At 56.7% G+C, this 18,150-nt stretch overlaps 1 protein-coding gene across 2 annotated transcripts in view; it reads right to left on the reverse strand.

Annotated features, from left to right (window-relative positions):
- INPP5A (inositol polyphosphate-5-phosphatase A) overlaps positions 1 to 11,392 on the reverse strand; it is a 227,386-nt gene extending 215,994 nt beyond the window's left edge. The window contains exon 1 of one of the 2 annotated variants that reach the window (XM_044748372.2): positions 11,043 to 11,254. In XM_044748372.2, coding sequence (XP_044604307.1) covers positions 11,043 to 11,117 — 75 coding nt within the window. In that variant the 5' untranslated portion in view covers positions 11,118 to 11,254. Of the gene's footprint in view, positions 1 to 11,042 lie in introns of both variants that reach the window. The other variant, XM_044748366.2, reaches the window with a different exon arrangement.
- Between the last annotated feature and the right edge of the window lie 6,758 nt (positions 11,393 to 18,150).

The raw sequence follows: 18,150 nt of genomic DNA on the forward strand, positions 1-18,150 counted from the left end.
AAGCCCTGCCTCGGAGGGTGAAGCCCTGACAACATGGAAGGCGCCTCCGACAACGTCCAATCGGACGCTGGCTCTGGCCTGCCAGTTCCAGCCTGCTGGCTCCGGCTCCTCATGCCCCCAGCATACACTCCTCCCTGGACTCCCAGGGCCCCTCCTTGGCCTCCTCACCTCTCCTGGCTGGGCCCAAGGACCCTCGCTTCTCTGTCTCTGCTCCCTCCTGTGACCTCGCCCACTCCCAGGCTGCATCCTCCATTTCTCCAGGAGGCCTCTCCTGCCCAGCCCTCTCCCTGTGCTCCAGACTTAAGGTCCACTGCCTGCAGGGCCCTCCTGTCTCAGCTAAGGACTGACAGGGGAGGTGCAGGAAATGGGGGGTGGGGGTGGCACACAAGTGGCCTCAGGGAGGCTTCTCCCAGGGCTTGGCCTGTGCCCAGCCAATTCAGAGGACGCCCCCAGAGACAGGCCTGGAGGGTATGCTGGTGGGAAACCAGCACGGAGAGGCCTCAGGGACTCCCTGTCGAGGCTCCAGCCCCTGGAAGGGGTCCAGCTCTGAGGAGAGCTCACAAAAGACGAGTGAATGGAAAGCCCGAGGTGCTCGGACCCCGCTACTGCAGTCCTTAAAAACAAGCTCTCCTGGGCCCCGAGTCGCTGGGACCCCGCTACTGCAGTCCTTACAAACAAGCTCTCCTGGGCCCCGAGTCAGCCACGCAGGCACCTGCAAGCTCAGCCAAGGCTGAAGCTGGGCAGCACAGCAGAGCCACCGAAACCTGAAAGCCAGGAGCTGGGGCCCGCCAGGCCGGTCCGAGCGGCACCCAGGCCTCCTGCCCCAAGAACCCTCCTCTAACACCACCAAATGTCCCCAGGGCCGCGTGTGTAAGGACGGAGTCTGGTGGAGAGGGTCAGAAACTTAGGTGAGATCCCCGCCCCCCGGGCCCTGGTGACCGCTGTCTTGGACAGTCCCTGAATCCCCACTGGGGCCGCTTCTGTCTCCCCTCGGTCAGTCCCGCCGCTCCCCCACATTCCGTTGGGAGCATGAGTAACCATGACCCCACCGTGCGCAGCCCAGCCTCCCACCTCCCACCGGGACAGCGCACAGTGCGCTGCGCAGCGGCGAGGGTAGCAGCAGCGCTACGGCAAAAACAGGAAGTTGCAACAGATCTGAAAAACCGTAACAGTGATGAAGGAGAAAATAAAAGCAAAACACATGTCCCCACAAACCTGTTTGTTACTTGGACAGATGTCATTCTTAACAGAAATGAAGCCATGTGAAAGTAAATCCCAAACCGCCCTGCCCGGACCACAGCGCAGCAGACGCCGAGCGAGCTCTGCACGCAGGTGTGGGTCAACACCTGCTGCACCGGGCGCCCCCCCATGCACCCCAACTAAGCCCTGGGACCCTGAATCGGTAGGGCCCTGAGGGCCCGGAGGGCATCTTCGGGCAAACAGGACGGGGGGTCCGTCCGCTCCCTACCCCTTCTACGGCAGCCTCTCGGGCTCCCAAGGACTCTGCAGAAGGAGGCCTCAGGAGGGTTTTAAAAGCACTGACCATTTAACCCAAGAGACGTGAACACCATGTCCACACAGAGACGCACACAATCGTTCACAGCATCCCAAACCGGAAACAACACACATCCATCAACTGTGACTGGACAAAGTGCACGTCCACCTAACGGAAACCACTTGGCCATAAGGAGGGGCAAATGCTGCGACACCAACATGGACGAAAAATGAAGCCTGACATGAGGCCCACAGACTTGTGAGTCCACAATGTGAAGGCCAAATTCTGGAGGCAGAGAGCAGACGCGTGGGGACCGGGAGGGGAGTGTTTAAACTGGCGTGTGGAGATAGCTGCACAACCGCAAATATTGTCTGAAAATCACTGAACTGTACACTGACACTGGGTGAATTGCGTGATATGCAAATCAGACCTCAAGCAACCTGTTACAAGTGAAAAAAAAAACAAGCTGGAGTCAGGAGCCGGCAGACCTTCCCACCGACCACCAAGAGCACCTCGGACACTAGTTCCCAGGAGCCCACGAGTTGCCAGGGCAGCGGGGCGCTCGCCTTTCCTGACGCATCTGGAGCTTCAGGTTTGCAGCCCTGAACACAGTCAGGGTCCGGGAACGCAGCAGGCTTGCAGCTCTCTGACTCCCCAGAGCCAAGTCCTCTGCCCCGACACCCATCTGCGCAGAACCCCAAATCCTGCTCCTGCAGCTGCTGGTCAGAGGCCAGCACACCTGAATGCAATGTGATGTGCCGACAGCTACATCACCAGTGGAAACACGGAAAGGGCGTGAAGCTTATAATCAATTCAGGTGGTGAAGGGGGAGGCAGGACAGGAGAATGCTGTACAGCGCTGATGACAGTGGGCTCTCCCCAGAAGGGAGCGTGAAGTCCTGCCTGCCTGTGCAACGGGGCCAAAGCGACTGCTCAGAAAGGAGCAGCTGGGGCAGAAGCACAAAGGCAGAAAGGGTGTGCTGTCCAGGCAACAGGGGCCCGGTGTGCCCCCAGATGGGGGGAGGTGGTGGAGAAGGCGAGCGCGCCGACGGTGAAGGCGCCACACATCCCAGACCCCAGGCAGGGGAGCAGCAGGAGCAGCAAGAGCGCCAAGAGGCAGGAGCACAACGCTCCTATAGGGCAATGCCGGCAGCAGGGCGAGGCCGTCCCAGTGACCACAGACACGTGAGCCCTGCTCCGCGGACAGCTGATGGCCTGACCAGGCGCCCAAGCGCTGCTTAGCCTTGGACGCAAGTGAAGACAAGGCTGCCACCCAAAGAGGCCTCAGCCGGGAAGGAGAAGACAGAGACCTTCCAAGGAAGGTGCCCTGGGACACCTGCCAGGGCATCCGTTCCCTCCTCCATCTACGGCAGCCACTGTGCCCGGTGTCATTCCTACCTTCCTGATGCACAAGCAGGTGGAAAGACGTTAAATCATACGCCCACAGTCACATGCGTGATAAAAGGTGGAGCCAACTCCATGCTTTCCTGTCACCATATGTCCTCGCAGACCCTAGAGGGTGGCCCAGCACTGGGCTTTAAGGGCAGAATTCCCAAGCCGTGACTTCCACCTTTAAATCTCTTCTGGTTGCTACAATAACTACTAGTCGTTCAGAGGCCCCGAGAATGGGCGAAAAGGAGGCGTAGCAGAGCCCAGGCCAGTGAGCCTCGAAACCAGGGCCATGGCTGGACGCTGCCCAGGGAGAAACAGGGTCCGACCTCCAGGATGCATTCCCAGATACCAGTTCCCAGACACCAGGGCTCGTGGGCCAGAGCAAGGGCTGTGCCATGGGAGCCAGGCAGGCCCGGCGGACGCAAAGTGCCAGGGCCAGGTGCAGAAGGCAGAGGGCACATATTCAGTGTGGCCTCCGCAGTGCCGGGGGACCCCGTGTAGAGGCCTCCTGGGCACCTCAGACAGGGCAAGAGCTGGGAAAGCCACCCTAACACAAGGGCACGCCAGTCAGACAGGCCTGAGCATCCCCACCAACCCCTGAGGAGGGGGCCCAGGCCTTTGTCAGAGCGAAGGACCAACAAGAAGAGAACCGAGGTCACAGTGACTCACAGTAAGAGGCTGACTTCAAGGCCACACTCCTGGAGATGAGGGTGACATTCTTATTCGCTAAAGGGAAAACCAAAACCAGAGGCAGCATTTTCCTGCGGTCTGGGTGGCACCCGTGCTTCACTGACAGACAGGGCACATGTCAGCCTGGGAAACCCCGTTCTGTGTGTGAGCGAGCACCAAGAGCAGCCACAGCGCGGGCCCGGCACTGCCCAACCTGCCCTGGGATCATCGGATCCTGACCGCAGTCAGGGACCGGGCCAGCTGAGGTCACATGCACGCCCTGTGCTGCCATACTGACAGTGCGGCCTCCACAGACAGCTGCTCAGCCCTCTCGCCCTGCACGTCCTCCCCACCACGGAGTGGTGAGCCCCGCGGCAGTGCGCAGCAGGTCCACATGGAGCTGGCCCAGTGCTGTCCTCATCTCCCAAAACACACTGTGTAAATTCGAAATCTGAATTTGAGAAAACAGTGCAGATGCCCTCTAAGCTCTCATCACCGAGGCCAAGAAGGGGCAAGGATCTTAACTGAAGACGAGCCCAGAAAATCACAGGAAGTCCCGGGATCCTCCCCGAAAAGAGAGGCCCGAGCCTGCAGCCTAGACTTCCCCAGACCGACAAGGAACGGAGGACCCGCAGGCTCAGGGACACGCAGGCTACCCATATCTTCCCACTCCAGATTTATGTAAACCATCACATGGTTACATTTCTGGATTAACACTCTCCTTGCCCAAAGAAAGCCAATGGCCTCACATTGGTTCCACATTTTAGGTGCAACTGCATGAGCATTATCCTCGCCCATCATTAAAGACCAGAAACCCTGATGGCTTTCTGGTCAGCATCTCTGTCAGGACATGTGTGTGATCATACAAGCCCTTCCAGGAGCTCAAGGCCATGCGGGGAGCAGACCAGCTCAGCACCCGCCCCTGATGAAAAGCTCAGTGTCTGGACACTTCTCAGGCTCAAACACACTAAAATACCACCTGCTCCCGTAAAAGGAGCAGGCCCTGGAGGGGCAGCCCAGCCTCCAGAGTTTTCTGCCGGCACTCCCCAGGGGCGGGGAGCCCCCTCAGGCCAGGCCTGGCTCTGCCCTCAGAGCAGAAGCTGACACCCCAGAGAAGGAAGCGCACACAGGGTCCCTCCTGGGGCCTGGCCGGGCAGCAGCCTGAGCCCAGCTCCCCCTTCCCACCATCTCTGGGGAGGAGGTCGAGGTGGAGAGCCTCAAGTGCGCCAGTTAACTGGAGCAGCAACAGAAGCAGAACTCAAAAGTCACTTCATGTCCCCCACGTGCCCAAGAAGGGCCCACACACGAACACGGGGACAGTGGGACTACATCCCAAGAAGTGACGACACTCGGGTGACCGAGACGCCGCTCAGACCCCCTGGTGCCCTTCTGACTAGCCACTCCACCCTGCGCTGACCCTCACTACTGACCCAATTCCTGGACTGAGCCCACCTCCCCACAGGACGCCCCACCGCCCACCCGCTGGGGCAGACATTGAGAAGGTCAACATTTAAGGAGCCATCACTCTGGAGTCCCTGAGTGAACCCTGCCCCCTCCCCAGGCAGCCGCCCCTCTGCTTCTTCATCTCCCCCTCCGGGCAGGGGGCTCTATCAGGGCAATCCACCGGGAGGCAGGCCTGGAACCGATTTCTACAACTTCAAATCAAACCTACCCGTCATGGAATCACTCCCAAAACCCAGCATCGCCCACCAGAGCCAGACTCCAGAGGAAAGAGTGGCCCCCTCCCCAGCCCCCTCATTCCCAGAAACGCACACAGCCCATGTGCTGGTGGTGGGTCCAACGCGGGGAGCAGGTGGGCCTCAGACTCAAGTGGGGGGACCTTTCCCGGCGACGTCCTGCCAGAACGCGCCTTCTGGGAGTGGCCCAGGCTGAGAGGCAGTGGACGCAGTGTCCCCTGCATCAGAGCTCTCCAGGGCTGTCCACCCACCTGTGGTGTCCGCTCCACTGGATTTGAAACGGCCATATTTAACACTGCTCAGCGAAGCACCTCCCTCACCAGTAACCTGCGCCCTCCCTCCGCGACTCCAGGGCTGACAAACCAGGCAGAGGCCCTGCTCTCAGAGGCTGACAGGTGATGGCAGAGGGCAGGCCTGTGGGGATCTAGGATACCAGGCAGGGGTCAGGGAGACAGTGTGGCCTGCAAACAGAGACTGCCATGCGGCTCCTGAATTCCAGGGCACATCAAAGGCGGGTGCGGCATGACGTCGGTCGCGAGGAGAGGAGGTGTGCAGGGCGCAGACGTGGTTTCCTGACTCGGAGGAAGCAGCAGCGTAACTGCACGGGGCTCAAGACCACGGTATTATCTGATCCGACCACTGTGGGGACAAGCGGGTCCCCGTCTACCAACGGTCTCACACTCAGGCACACCAAATCCTCACAGAGAAAGTACGCCCAGATCTCAGATCAGAGGCAATAATGCCAAAAGAGACGGCCATCCCTGAGGGACGTGGCCAGGCGCACACAGATGGAGCCTGGGAAGATGCCTGGCCGGGCGCACGGGAGCCTGCTTCTGCGGGCGCACGGACAGGGCAGACACTGCTGCTCGGGAACTCAGGAGCCCCAGTCTCTCTGAAGAGACGTCTCCACCACTTCGCGGCACTGGCCTTGTGCACTGGCTTCCCAGGTGACAGCGGAATTAGCGGAGCTGGCCCCCACGGCGCTGCAGCGGGCATCCACACATTGACAGTCCTGAAAGGCCTGAGCTCCCCGGGGCCGTGAGCAAGCCCGTTGGAGGGCAGCCGAGGCTGGGAGGTGGGGGTGAGGAGCAGAGCACACGTGTGTGTCCACAGAAAATATCTCTGAAAAAGACGACATCGCGTGCCGGGAGGATGTGCAGAGGTCAGAACCCCGAATACAGCCGGTGGGGACACAAGGTGGGGCTGACCAACCATGTGGGAAATGGCCAGTACTTCCTCAAAGGTTAAACACGGGGTCGGCAAAGCCCCCACAGTCCCCTCCTTGCGTGCCCAGGAGGAATGAAAACACATGTCCACACAAAAACCTGTACACGAACGCTCACAGCGGCACTGTCTATACAGCCAAGAAGTGGAGACAGCCCAAATGTCCATCAACAGACGGACAGACCAACAGCTGCGGTGTACGCACACAGCAGAAGAGTATTCAGTCATAAACAGGGGTGAAGCACTGACACACGCCACAACACGGTGAGCTCTGAAAACAGTATGTCAAGCGGAAGAGGCCACATACACGGTTCCATTTCTATGAAAATGTCCAGAACAGGCAAATCTCTAGAGACAGAAAGTAGATGGGGGACTACCAGAGGCTGGGGGTTCAGGGAGACGGAGGGTTGGAGGGGGGACTGCTGGGGCACACAGAGTTTCTTTTTCAGGTATAAAAAATGTCCTAAAATTGATGTGGTGATAGGTGCCCAACTCTGTGAATGCTCTTAAAACCACTGGATGGCACGCTTTAAATGGGTGAAGTGCACGGCTTGTGAACGACGGCCCTTGAAGCAGCAGAGGGACCCACGCCGTCAGGAGCCGCCAGGGCAGGTACCGACCACCGCCCCTCCGGCCCAAGGTCCTGATGGACTCCATGGAGCCCTGTGGGAAAGTGCGGGGGCGGAAGCTGGGCGGAGAGGGTGCCCACCCTGCGTGCAGCGCTGTGGATGAAAAGTGAGGGAGGCCGCAGCAGGCGGAGGGGGCATGGGGTCAGGGCAGGATGGGAAAACTACTGGTGCATGAGAGAGAGACAAGGGCCAATCCTGGCCCAGGGCGGGGCTCGAGGACCCTGCTGTCTGAAAGGCCCTCGAGGCCTGCAACCCGGCGGGCTCCTCAGTAGTGAGGGCTAAGGAGCCCCGCAGAGCCCACCTGCACAGCCGCTCTGCTCAGGAGGCAACTGAGCAAAAGTGGAAACCAGCTCGAAATGGACACCTACCTCCGAATGAGCAGCAGGACCAGGGCCCTGCAGGCAGACACCAAGAGTGAGCTGTGCTCTCGGAGCCCGGCTGCTCAGCTGTCTCCTTCCCAAGAAACAAACAGCCTTACCACGTCAGGGTGGGACCCAGCTCTGACACCACAGCCTACAAGAATCCACCCCCTCAGCTCACTTCCAGTAAAATGCAAAAAACCAAAAGCTAGAAACCTCACTTGTCAAAAATCCAGCCATCTCAAGCAAAACAATTAGGTACACAGCCCGGGCCACCCCTTTCCAGGCAAATGGAGAGTGACAGCAGGAGCCCAGTCCAGGTTACAGACCCACCACAGGCTCCCTGAGGGTCATCTGGAGGTCACCATAAACCTGGAAACCTCACAGCACCCCCGGCCACATCCAGGCCCCAGGCAGGAAGAAGCTCCAGCAGGTTCAGGAAGGGCCACCAGCAAGGACAGAGGTCCTCAGAGTGGGGGGCCCAGGAGCCCAATTCATGGGCTCTCAAGGTCAGAGCTGTGCTCACATCATAACATGACACACTGACTTCCCTTCCCATCCTCACCCCTGAGTGAACTGTGAGCCTTCCAGACAGCACCATGTGGATGATGTCACCCTTCTGACAGCTACGCAACTTTCTCAGTTTGAGCTTTCCTCGGTTTCTACCTACCAATATGGTAAATATCGGTAGTTAGAGCCTATGAAACCAAGAGCTCTTTGGGGCCCTCCACAATTTTTAAGAACGTAAGGAGTAAAAGTTTGAGAACCAATGTACTGTTGAGATTTACCCCCCACCTCGTCTGCAACATCACACAGTGAGGAGCCCCCCGTGGGGACTAACGTGGCCTGGCCATTCTGGGGGACACGACGGAGTCAGGGGTGCTCACAAGGAAAGAGCAAACGCTCTGTGGATCGTAGGATGTTAGGGCCAAGCCATGGTTAAATCTACAGCCAGAGTTCTGACAGTGGTCACCTCCGGATGGCAGGAGGTAGTAAGGGCAGACTACGGTCCTACAGAAGCAAAAACACACTGCCTGTGCCTCGTGCACAAAGGGACAACCATGTCCTTCACAGCACGGCATGGCTGCTTCTAATTCACACGCCCCTCCTCCTCGGATCCATAACCCTGCAGGAAGAGACCACGGCCCTGGCCACATGCTGGAGCTTGGTTTCCAAGATGATGAAACTGGGCCAGGAAGAATTCATTCCCAGGCCTCACCACCATCTGGAGTGTGTTGGTCAGCACCAGCACAGGTCATGCAAAGACCAATCGAGTCACCACACAGATCCTCTGAAACCTACTACAAACCAAGGAATTAAAATGTCCTTTACTCAAGAATTCGCTGCTTTCACCGGCCAGGCTTCTCTCCCACCAGCACCACAGCACCAAATCTCCACCAAAGAAGGCACCCAGGTCCATGGGTGAGGCTGGCTAACGCGCCCTCCAGCTGCTTTTCCATGCCACTGGAGGAGGTAGCTCCAGCCCCTCGAGCCTGAGCTCCACACAGTAAGAAATCTGTGGGTTACAGACAGATAATTCTCAGTAGCCCTTACATCAAAAGACATCTTGCAGAATTAACCTGTGCACTGTTTACCGAAACAAATGTTCCTTCCAGATGTAAATATAATGCAAAACTCCATATAGCCTTTAATACAAATGAAAATTTAGAGAGAACACGTGGCTAAACAAAAGAAAATTAAGTTACCCATTTTAATGTCAACAGAGAGAAGTGTGTGTATACAGTTGAAACACAACAAGAATGCTAGAACTCAGAATCAAAGATTACTGGAAAGAATGTTTGCACAGCAAAATTCTTTTCCCTTTGAGACTTAAATGCCCCACCATGCTGAATTTTCCTGACATTTCTGAGGCTTTGAAGCCGCAGCTAACGGATCTGAATCATCTGGGCAAAACCATGTTATAGTGGCATGTTACTGGAAAGCCGAGAATAGAATGCTAAATATATAGACACACACCCATCCCAGGCACTTTTGTAGAAAATGATCAAAGATGAAACTAGATGAAGTTGTCTGTAACAGAGTCAGAAGGAAAGCAGCTCATCTCCAGCAGGGAAGTATAATACACAGGCGCCTGGAAGTTAACATAAGAAAAACACAAAAATAGTGCCTACCTTTTATTAACAAAATCAAACCTGGCCTACACATGAACTCAGCTTACTGAAACACTTGACCCAGGCTTGGTGCCGGCAAAGAAAGGCCCAGCAAGAGCCCTCCTGGGGAATCTGTCATGCCTGATCAGTGAGCCCCACCACGGGGGTGACAGCACCCACCGCTCACCTGCGGAGGGAAGGGGAACAGTGCAAGGCCATCACAGGCTCCATCTGTGCCAGCACCCTTTTTTCTTACACAAGCATGCCACTCAGAGCCGCATTCTGCTTTATTTGGGTTGGCAGTTTAAATACCAACAGCAGGGTGGCACCACGGCTGAAACACCGAACTAGGTCAGCCTTGGCCTGCCTCGGGAGCTCCGGGAACCCGGGCCTCGGTTCCATCTCCCCAGGACCATCTTGGGTGCCGGGATGGGAGGCCCTAGAAGGTAAAGGCCTCGGGCAGTCAGCATCCCTCTTCTGGCCTTGGAAGAGCTTCTCAGCATCTTTCTCTTTAATAAACAAGAAACATCAAGTCCTCCATGGCTTTCAACAGACACCCCTTGTTTGAGAACTAGAGAGATACTAAGTTACAAGGTAAAATGAGGGCACCTACACCTCCGCAGCTTAGTCAGCCACAGCCGGCCAGGCAGGCAGACAGGGCCAGGGGCCAGGGGCCAGGATAACGGAGAGCTGGGAGTCAGAGAGCAGAAGTTAGGGGTTGGGGTTTAGGGACCAGGATCAGGGCTGAGGTTCTGGGGTCAAGATTCAGGGACCAAGGTTGGGGCCAGATTTGGGGACTGAGGACTAAGGCTCCAGGGTCAGGATTTGGGGACCTTGGACAGGGATTCGGACTGTGGTTTAGAGACCCGGGTTCAGGCACTGGGCTCTGGGGTTTGGGTTCAGCCTACAGAGTTTGGAGGCCAGGGCTGGGGAACTAGGATTCCAGGGTTCAGGGTCCCAGAGTTTGAGGCACTGGGGTTTGGAGGACCACGGTTCAGGATCCAGGTCCCGGGGTTTGGGATTCAGGATCCCAGTCCAGATCCCAGGACTCTGGGATCAGAAACGGGGATCAGGGTCTGGGTCCTAGGGTCCTGAGGCTCAGAGTTCAGGGCTGGGGTCCAAGGTCCAGGCGGGGCTCAGGGTCAGGGCGAGGGTTCAGTGTCAGGGTCCCGGGGCTCAGAGTCCGAGCTCAGTGTTCAAGTCCAGGTCCCGGGATACTACTCAGGCTGAGAATTGGGATCCAGGGTCCCGGGGCTCAGGGTTTCAGTGTCGGGGCTCAGTGTCCAAGTTTGGGTGCCGGGACTCAGGGCTTGGGGCTCAGGGTCGGAGTCTCGGGGTCCCAGGTCTCAGGGTTCAGGGCCAGGGTCCGGGGTCCCGAGGCTCAGGGTCTAGCTCCCAGGGCTCAGGGCCGGGGCCGGGGTCGGGGTCGGGGCCGGGGGCCGGGGGCCGGCCGGCGGAGGCACTTACGTCGTCGAAGAGCGAGCCCACATTGGCCGTGACCAGCAGCACCGCGGTGCCCGGGGCGGCCGCCTTCCCCGCCATCGCGGCCTGGCCGGCCGGGGTCTCCGCGGCCGCGGCGTCAGCTGCGCCGGGAGACGGCCCCGGGGCGCATCGCGGGCTCGGCGGGTCGGGCCGGGCCTGGCTGGGTCCGGCCGCGCGCGCGCTCCCTCTCGCTGCTCCGCGGCCCCGCGCCCGTCGCTCTCCGCCTGCGCTCACCGCGGACCGCGCGCAGCCATTAGCACCGCCGCCGCCGAAGTTCCCGCAGCGCCGCCGCCGCCGCCGCCGCCGACCGCGGAGGAGAGTCCCGCCCCGGGCCGGGGGCGGGGCGTGCGGGGCGGAGAATACGCAGGAGGGGCGAGCGGAGCGGGGCGTGTGGGCCGGGCTTGAGGGGCGGGGCGTACAGGGCGGGGTTTGAGCAGGAGGGGCGAGCGCAGCGGGGCGTGTGGGCAGGGCTTGAGGGGCGGGGCGTGTGGGCGGGGAATGCGCGGGAGGGGCGTGTGGGCGGGGCGTGTGGACGAGGTTTGCCGGGAGGGGCGTACGGGGCGGGGTATGCGCAGGAGGGGCGTGCGGGAGGGGCGTGTGGGCGGGGAATGCGCAGGAGGGGCGTGCGGGCGGGGCGTGTGGGCGGGGCTTGTGGGCGGGGCGTGTGGGCGGGGAATGCGCAGGAGGGGGCGAGCGGGGCGGGGCATGCGCGGGAGGGCCGTGCGGAGTTGGGCATGCATGGGAGAGGCGTATGGGGCGGAGCATACACGGGAGGGGCGTGCGGAGAGCGGCGTGCGCGGGAGGGGCGTTCGGGACGGGGCCTGGACGGAGGGGCGGGGACGTACGGGGTAGGCGGGGCCTATCCAAGTGGAGGGGCGGGGCCTGGGGGAACCAGGCGGGGCTTGCTGGCCCGGGCCGCATTCGGCGGCGCTACTGTCAGTCAGCCGCGCCTGCGTGCCAGCCCCGCCCCATCCCGCCCTGCGCTGCGGTCGCGCACTGACTCCGCCCTCCGCACTCCTACGACGAAAAGGCCCGGCTCCCACGGCGCCTCTTGAACTGGCCGCGCGGCGGTGCGCAGTGTCCCGTGCGCAGTGCGGACCGACTTCCCTGTCCCTCGTAGCGGGAACACGTGGCCCCCATAGCTCACCGCGCCGGGCCGCACATGTGGGAGGAGGACGAGGACAGGCCGAGTTCCCGGCCAGGGCGGACCGGAGGTTTTATGCACTCCACAGCCTGAGCCGCCCGGACCTCGGCGGCGGGGAGGGCGGAGTCGGCTGGTGCCCGGAGCCTGGAACCGCTGCCCTCCGCGACTGGACTGCAGGCCCGTAGTGCTCGGAGTCTGAGAGCTATGCTGGAGAAAGGCAACGGGCAACGGCCAGAAAGAATCGTAACGATACGTTGTATTCAATCCGATAGATACGAGTATCGTTCGACATGTAACCAGCATCCAAACGCTGCTGGTGGTTTGTTCACACCGAGGCTCGAAATCGCACCTGACACCCGAGCACGTCCCAGTTCGCACAGGCCACGTCCCCAGCGCCCCATAGCCTGGCCTCCCAGTTGTGCTGCACAGGATTAGGGCCGGAGAGTGTCCACGAGAAGAGGCAGACCCCTGCCGGCTCACCCGCACCCTGGGCTCCAGCAAGGCGGCCTTCAGCTTCTAAGTGAATGGCAGTGCCCATTCCGAGTACCATTACGAGATGTGAGTGCTGTTCTATTAAAGCAGGCGATAGACATAGCCTGCCTGCTGGGCTGTGGGGAGGGACGTTGGGCAGGCTCTGTGGGCCCCGGCCCTGCTAAGAGAGGCATCACCTCTGCACCCTGCTTAGACCGCTCAGCTTGACCACCAAAACCCTTGTGATTTAGAAACCAGTGTCTAACTCATTCAGCAGATGTGGGCAATGGACTGAATTGTGTGCCCCCAAAATTCATAAGTTGGGTTGAATCCCCAAACCCTAGTGTGGCTTTATGTGCAGATGGAGCCTATAAGGAGGCAATTAATGTTAAATGAGGTCGTAAGGTGGGGCCCTTTTCCAATAGCATTACTAACCTTATCATAAGAGACCCCAGCGCACTCACCCTCTTCCCACACCCTCCCACCCTTGAACAGAAGATGGAGAAGAAGTCATGTGAAAGGCAAGAAGTCTACAAGCCAGGAAGAGAAAGCTCTCCCAAAAACAAACCCTGAGGGAACTTGATCTTGAACTTCTGGTCTCCAAAGCTATGGGAAGTGAATTCCTATTGTTTAGGCTGCCCAGTCGGTGGTATTTGTTCTAGCAGCCTGCTGAGTAATACAGCATCGCTTGTTTTACTTTTTTACAAAATCAGCATGTGCCAAAGATACCCTTCATGGAGACTGACGCCTGGAACCTGTTTCCTAAGAAGTGGTGTGGCCTCCTCAGCTCGCCTCAGGCGGTTTTCCCCTCACACTGCTTGGCAGAGAAACACCCAGCACTCCCGCACACACACGTGTGTGCACACACACAAACTCGCTTACTCTGACTGTGCCTAAATGGGAGGAAACTAAACCAGAGAAAACCTAGAGAACCCCTAGCCCTGTGCCCCTGGCATCCCTCAGCTCTCGGGGCGCCCTTGCCAGGCACCAGACCTCCTGGCTTCTCTGCACCTGTGCCCTCATTGCTCCAAGATGTCACTTCACCCCTGATCCTCTCTCCACAAGCCACCAACAGGCCTCCACACCTGACGGATGCTCTTCCCTTCACCGAGGAAGGATTTGCAGTCGGAGATCTAACCACTGAGTTGGCAGGCCCGCCGACATCTGTGCCTCCTCCGTCCTGCCACCCCCTCCTGGGTCATGCCAGCAGCTCACAAGCACGCTGCCTGTCTCAGATCCTATAAAATCCTCCTTTGCCCTATACCCCTTTGCTGCAAAGCTCCTAGAAGCCGACCAGTCTTTGCCCCAAGTGCCAGCGGGCCGCTCTTCTAGACCCTCAAAGCACGCTGCTTCTGCGCCCACCCCGCTGGGCCCATCCTCGCAGTTAGCACTGGCCTCCTAATCCAGCAGCCCGTCCCCACCCCTGGTACCTGCTGATCTTCCAATATGATTGACTCCCCTGACTGCCTCCCAGGAACGGGGGCGACCGGGATGTTGGCACTCCGGATCCTCCCCCAGCTTCCCACCTCTCTCAGCCTCCTTTGCTGGCTCCTCCTGGTGCTCCACCTGAAGTCCCGGGGTGCCCATGCTTGGTCCTTGCTCCGCCTTCCTCTGGGTACTGCCGAGCTCGTCAGACCCACGCCTGAGACTGTACCCACCTGTCCGGCTGCTGCCCTGGGAAGGGCCATCTCAAACACGGGGCAGCAACAGGTTCCTGATCAGCCCACTTCCTCCTGCCACTCACACTCCACAGTGCCCGAGTAGCATCCCAGGGGCCTCTGGCTTCTCAGGGCCTTGACTGCTGTCTCTGGCTCTGTGCCCCAGAGGTGACTTGACTGGCTTCTGCTGACTCTTCCAGCCTCTCAAATGCCCCCTTGTCTGTCAGCCCCCCGCCCACCCGCCACACCTCATGCGCTCCCCTCCCTTGCTATTCTTAGTGGAAACCAGGCCCTCCTTCCCCCTCCCCCACCACACAGGTGCAGACTGAGAGCAGGGCCTCTGAAGTCTGATGGAGCCTGCCACAGAGAAACACACGGCAAACCTGTGTCACGTGGATGGATGACACGTCAGAACCATCACCAAGCCCGGGTCCAGGGCTACCCCACCTTCAGAGAGACAGTACACGCTGACATCACGGATGTTAAAGCCATGTTCATAACATGGTGGGTAACAGGGAAGCTTACTTGTTCTTGATGACCTTTGGAATGTTGTCCCATGTCTGTGTGTTGCCTTTGCCAAAATAATAATAGTAAGTTTTGCAGAGGCTGCTTACTCGGCTTCAGGAGAGGCCTGGCCCACCTAGCATCTGGATCTGACCCTTCAGTGTGCAAGCGCAGAGGAGGGGAGGGAGAAGCAGCCAGAGCTGTGACATCAATTCCTCAAAAGGAGCCAGTCTGCTCCAACCCCCTGAGCCAGATGGTTTCTGGGCTCCCAGGAGGGAGACTGACCCAAGTCTTTTGTTGAACAGCAGTATGCTGTCAGCTTTTTTAAAATGACAGCACGTTACCACTTAATGCCACATCGTTACCTAGTTTAAGATAGTAACCAATTTATTTATGGATTGGGCTTATCAGATAGCTGAGAGGTTTACAGGTGAGATTCCTGTCCACAAGCTTGCTTCTGAGTCCTCTTTCAGCAGATAGGTGAGTGGATAGATAGATACACGGCACTTTTTAGTTGCAAAGTGTGTTTCAGTCATTTAATAATCAATCTGCAACACTCCTGCCAGGGTGGCTCAACCTTATTCCTCTATATATAAAATCTCTGGGTTAGATGACTCACTCACATTCGTTTTCTGTAGGCAGAGAGCCTGGCTGGACGCATAGGGGAAGGAATCCAGGGCTCTGTCCTCTTTGTAAGGGGCTGGACCCGGGCACTTTAGCCAGAGGTGTTTGTGCCATTAGTAAGTTAACTGGCAGCTTATGACTTTACCTCACACTCGTCTGGGAAAGGGAGGTTTCTTTCCCTCTGACCTATTTGTATACTTTCTGCATTAGGCAGCTCAGAAACGGCTGTCGCTTTGCAGGCGTTGCTTGTGTGTGAGGTGCTTTAGAATTCTTTTTCTTTTTTCTGGAAAGAGTGGCCCAAGCTAACATCTGTTGCCAATCTTCCTCTCGGTTCTTCTTCCTCCCCTAAGTCCCAGTGCATGGTTGTATATCCTAGTTGTAGGTGCTTCTAGTTCTTCTATGTGAGCCGTCACCACTGCGTGACAAGTGGCAGGCACGTAGTGTGGTTCCGTGACTGGGAAACAAACCTGGGCTGCAGATGCGGTGAGCACTTGAACTTTAATTGCTAGGCCGTCAGCGCTGGCTCTGAAATTCTTATTTCCAGTCCTCATAGCAGTCTTAGGAGGCATGTGTCTCTGTTTTACAGATAAGAAAACCAAGGCTTCGGGATTAAAAAGCTGGCCAACTTCACACAGCCAGTAGGTACGGGGCCAGAAGTCCAAGCCCAGCAGGTCCCCAACAGCACCATGTGGCCTTAACCTCCATCCATCTGTTCAATCACTTATCCATTCGTTTATTCATTCAGCAACTATCTATTGAGCACCTGCTGTGGGCTGTGGACTGCTCTAGAAGCCGGGGATAAGATGGTAAATGTCCTCAGGAAGCTGAGATTCCACAGAGAACAGGCAGGAAGTGAGTGCAGGGCCACTCTCATCAGGTGGCATTGTGCCAGATTACTGAAACTTCCTTACAAAAGTCACGTGCTTGCCAGAGGATGTCTGAAAACCATTGAGCCGTGTGTAGAGCATGGCAAGGAAGGGTGCCACTCATAATTTCACCACAAATAAACTGAGCACTGGTACTGGGTTTTGTTTGTTTTTTGTTTTTGCTGAGGATGATTCGCCCTGGGCTAATATCTCCTGCCAATCTTCCTCTATTCTGTGTGAGCCGCCACCACAGCATGGCCACTGACAGACGAGTTGTGTAGGTCCGTTCTCGGAAACCAAACTTGGGCCACTGAAGTGTAGTGTGCCAAACTTAACCACTAGGCCAGAGGGCTGGCCCTTGCTGTTAATGATTTGATAGTCCTTCTGTCAAGTATTGTTTCTACTTAGCTCCTCACTTAGCACTCTGGGCGTGCTATCTGCACAGTTTTGACTCTTTTAAACCCAGCATTATAGCGTAAGTGCTTTCTGACACACTGAAAGCTGTCTCTGGAAGCTCTTGGGGAGTGTGGAATAGTCACCCGATAGGCACATTGTGACTTCCCTGGCTGGTGACACCCAGCACTGTAAGTTTAGATTGTTGCCAATTTTGTGTGATCAGGTCAATGGATTCAGAAAGGGCATATGACAAAAATTTAACATCCTTTTTATGATAAAAACTCTCCAAAAACTAAAAATAAAGGGAACTTCCTAAATCTGATAGAGGGCATCTATGAACAATTTCCAGCTAACATCTGGTGTGGTGCCGACAGACTAAATACTCGCCTCCTGAGTTTTGGAACAAGGCAAGAGCGTTCGCCCCTTCTATTCAACATGGAAATAAAGATCCATCTGTGCGATGAAACAGGAAAAAGAAATAAAAGGCAGACAGATTGCAAAGGAAGAAGTAAAACTGCCTTTGGTTTTGGGCGACATGATCACCTCCATAGAAAATCCTAAGGAGGGGCTGGCCGGTGGCGCAGTGGATAAGTGCACACGTTCCACTTCAGTGGCCCAGGGTTCACTGGTTCAGATCTCAGGTGCAGACATGGCACCACTTTGCAAGCCATGCTGTGGTAGGCGTCCCACGTATAAAGTAGAGGAAGATGGGCATGGATATTAACTCAGGGGCAGTCTTCCTCAGAAGAAAGAGGAGGATTGATAGCAGATGTTAGCTCAGGGCTAATCTTCCTCAAAAAAAAGAAAAAAAAAAAAAAGAAAATCCTAAGGAATCTACAAAAATACTACAAAATAACTGAATTTAACAAGGTCACAGAATACAAGTCAATGTTCAAAAATCCATTGTTTTGCTGTATATTAGAAATGAACACTGAAAAATAAAATTTTAAGTCATTTCCATTTATAATAGCATGAAGATTATAATGTGTAGAAACAAATGCAATGAAAGATATATAAGACTTATCCAGTGAAACCTATAAAACGTGGAGGATTAAAATTAAAGACGCTCTGGGGGCTGGCCCCGTGGCTGAATGGTTAAGTTTACATGCTCTGCTTGGGCAGCCCGGGGTTTGCCAGTTCATTTCCTGGGCACAGACCTAGCACCACTCATCAAGCCATGCTGTGGAGGCATCCCACATAGAAGAACTAGAATGACTTATAACTAGGATATACAACTATGTACTGGGACTTTGGGGAGAAAAAAAAGGAAGATTGGCAACAGATGTTAGCTCAGGGCCAATCTTCCTTACCAAAAAAAAAAAAAAAAAAGCAGACACATTTATAGGGTCAACTGATTTAGGTAAAGGTGCCAATTCAATGAGAAAAAAATAGCCTTCAACAAATGATGCTCGGATCAATTGGATATCCAC

The sequence above is a fragment of the Equus asinus genome, chromosome 2 (assembly GCF_041296235.1).
Source record: "Equus asinus isolate D_3611 breed Donkey chromosome 2, EquAss-T2T_v2, whole genome shotgun sequence".
In the NCBI taxonomy this organism is placed as follows: Eukaryota; Metazoa; Chordata; class Mammalia; order Perissodactyla; family Equidae; genus Equus; species Equus asinus.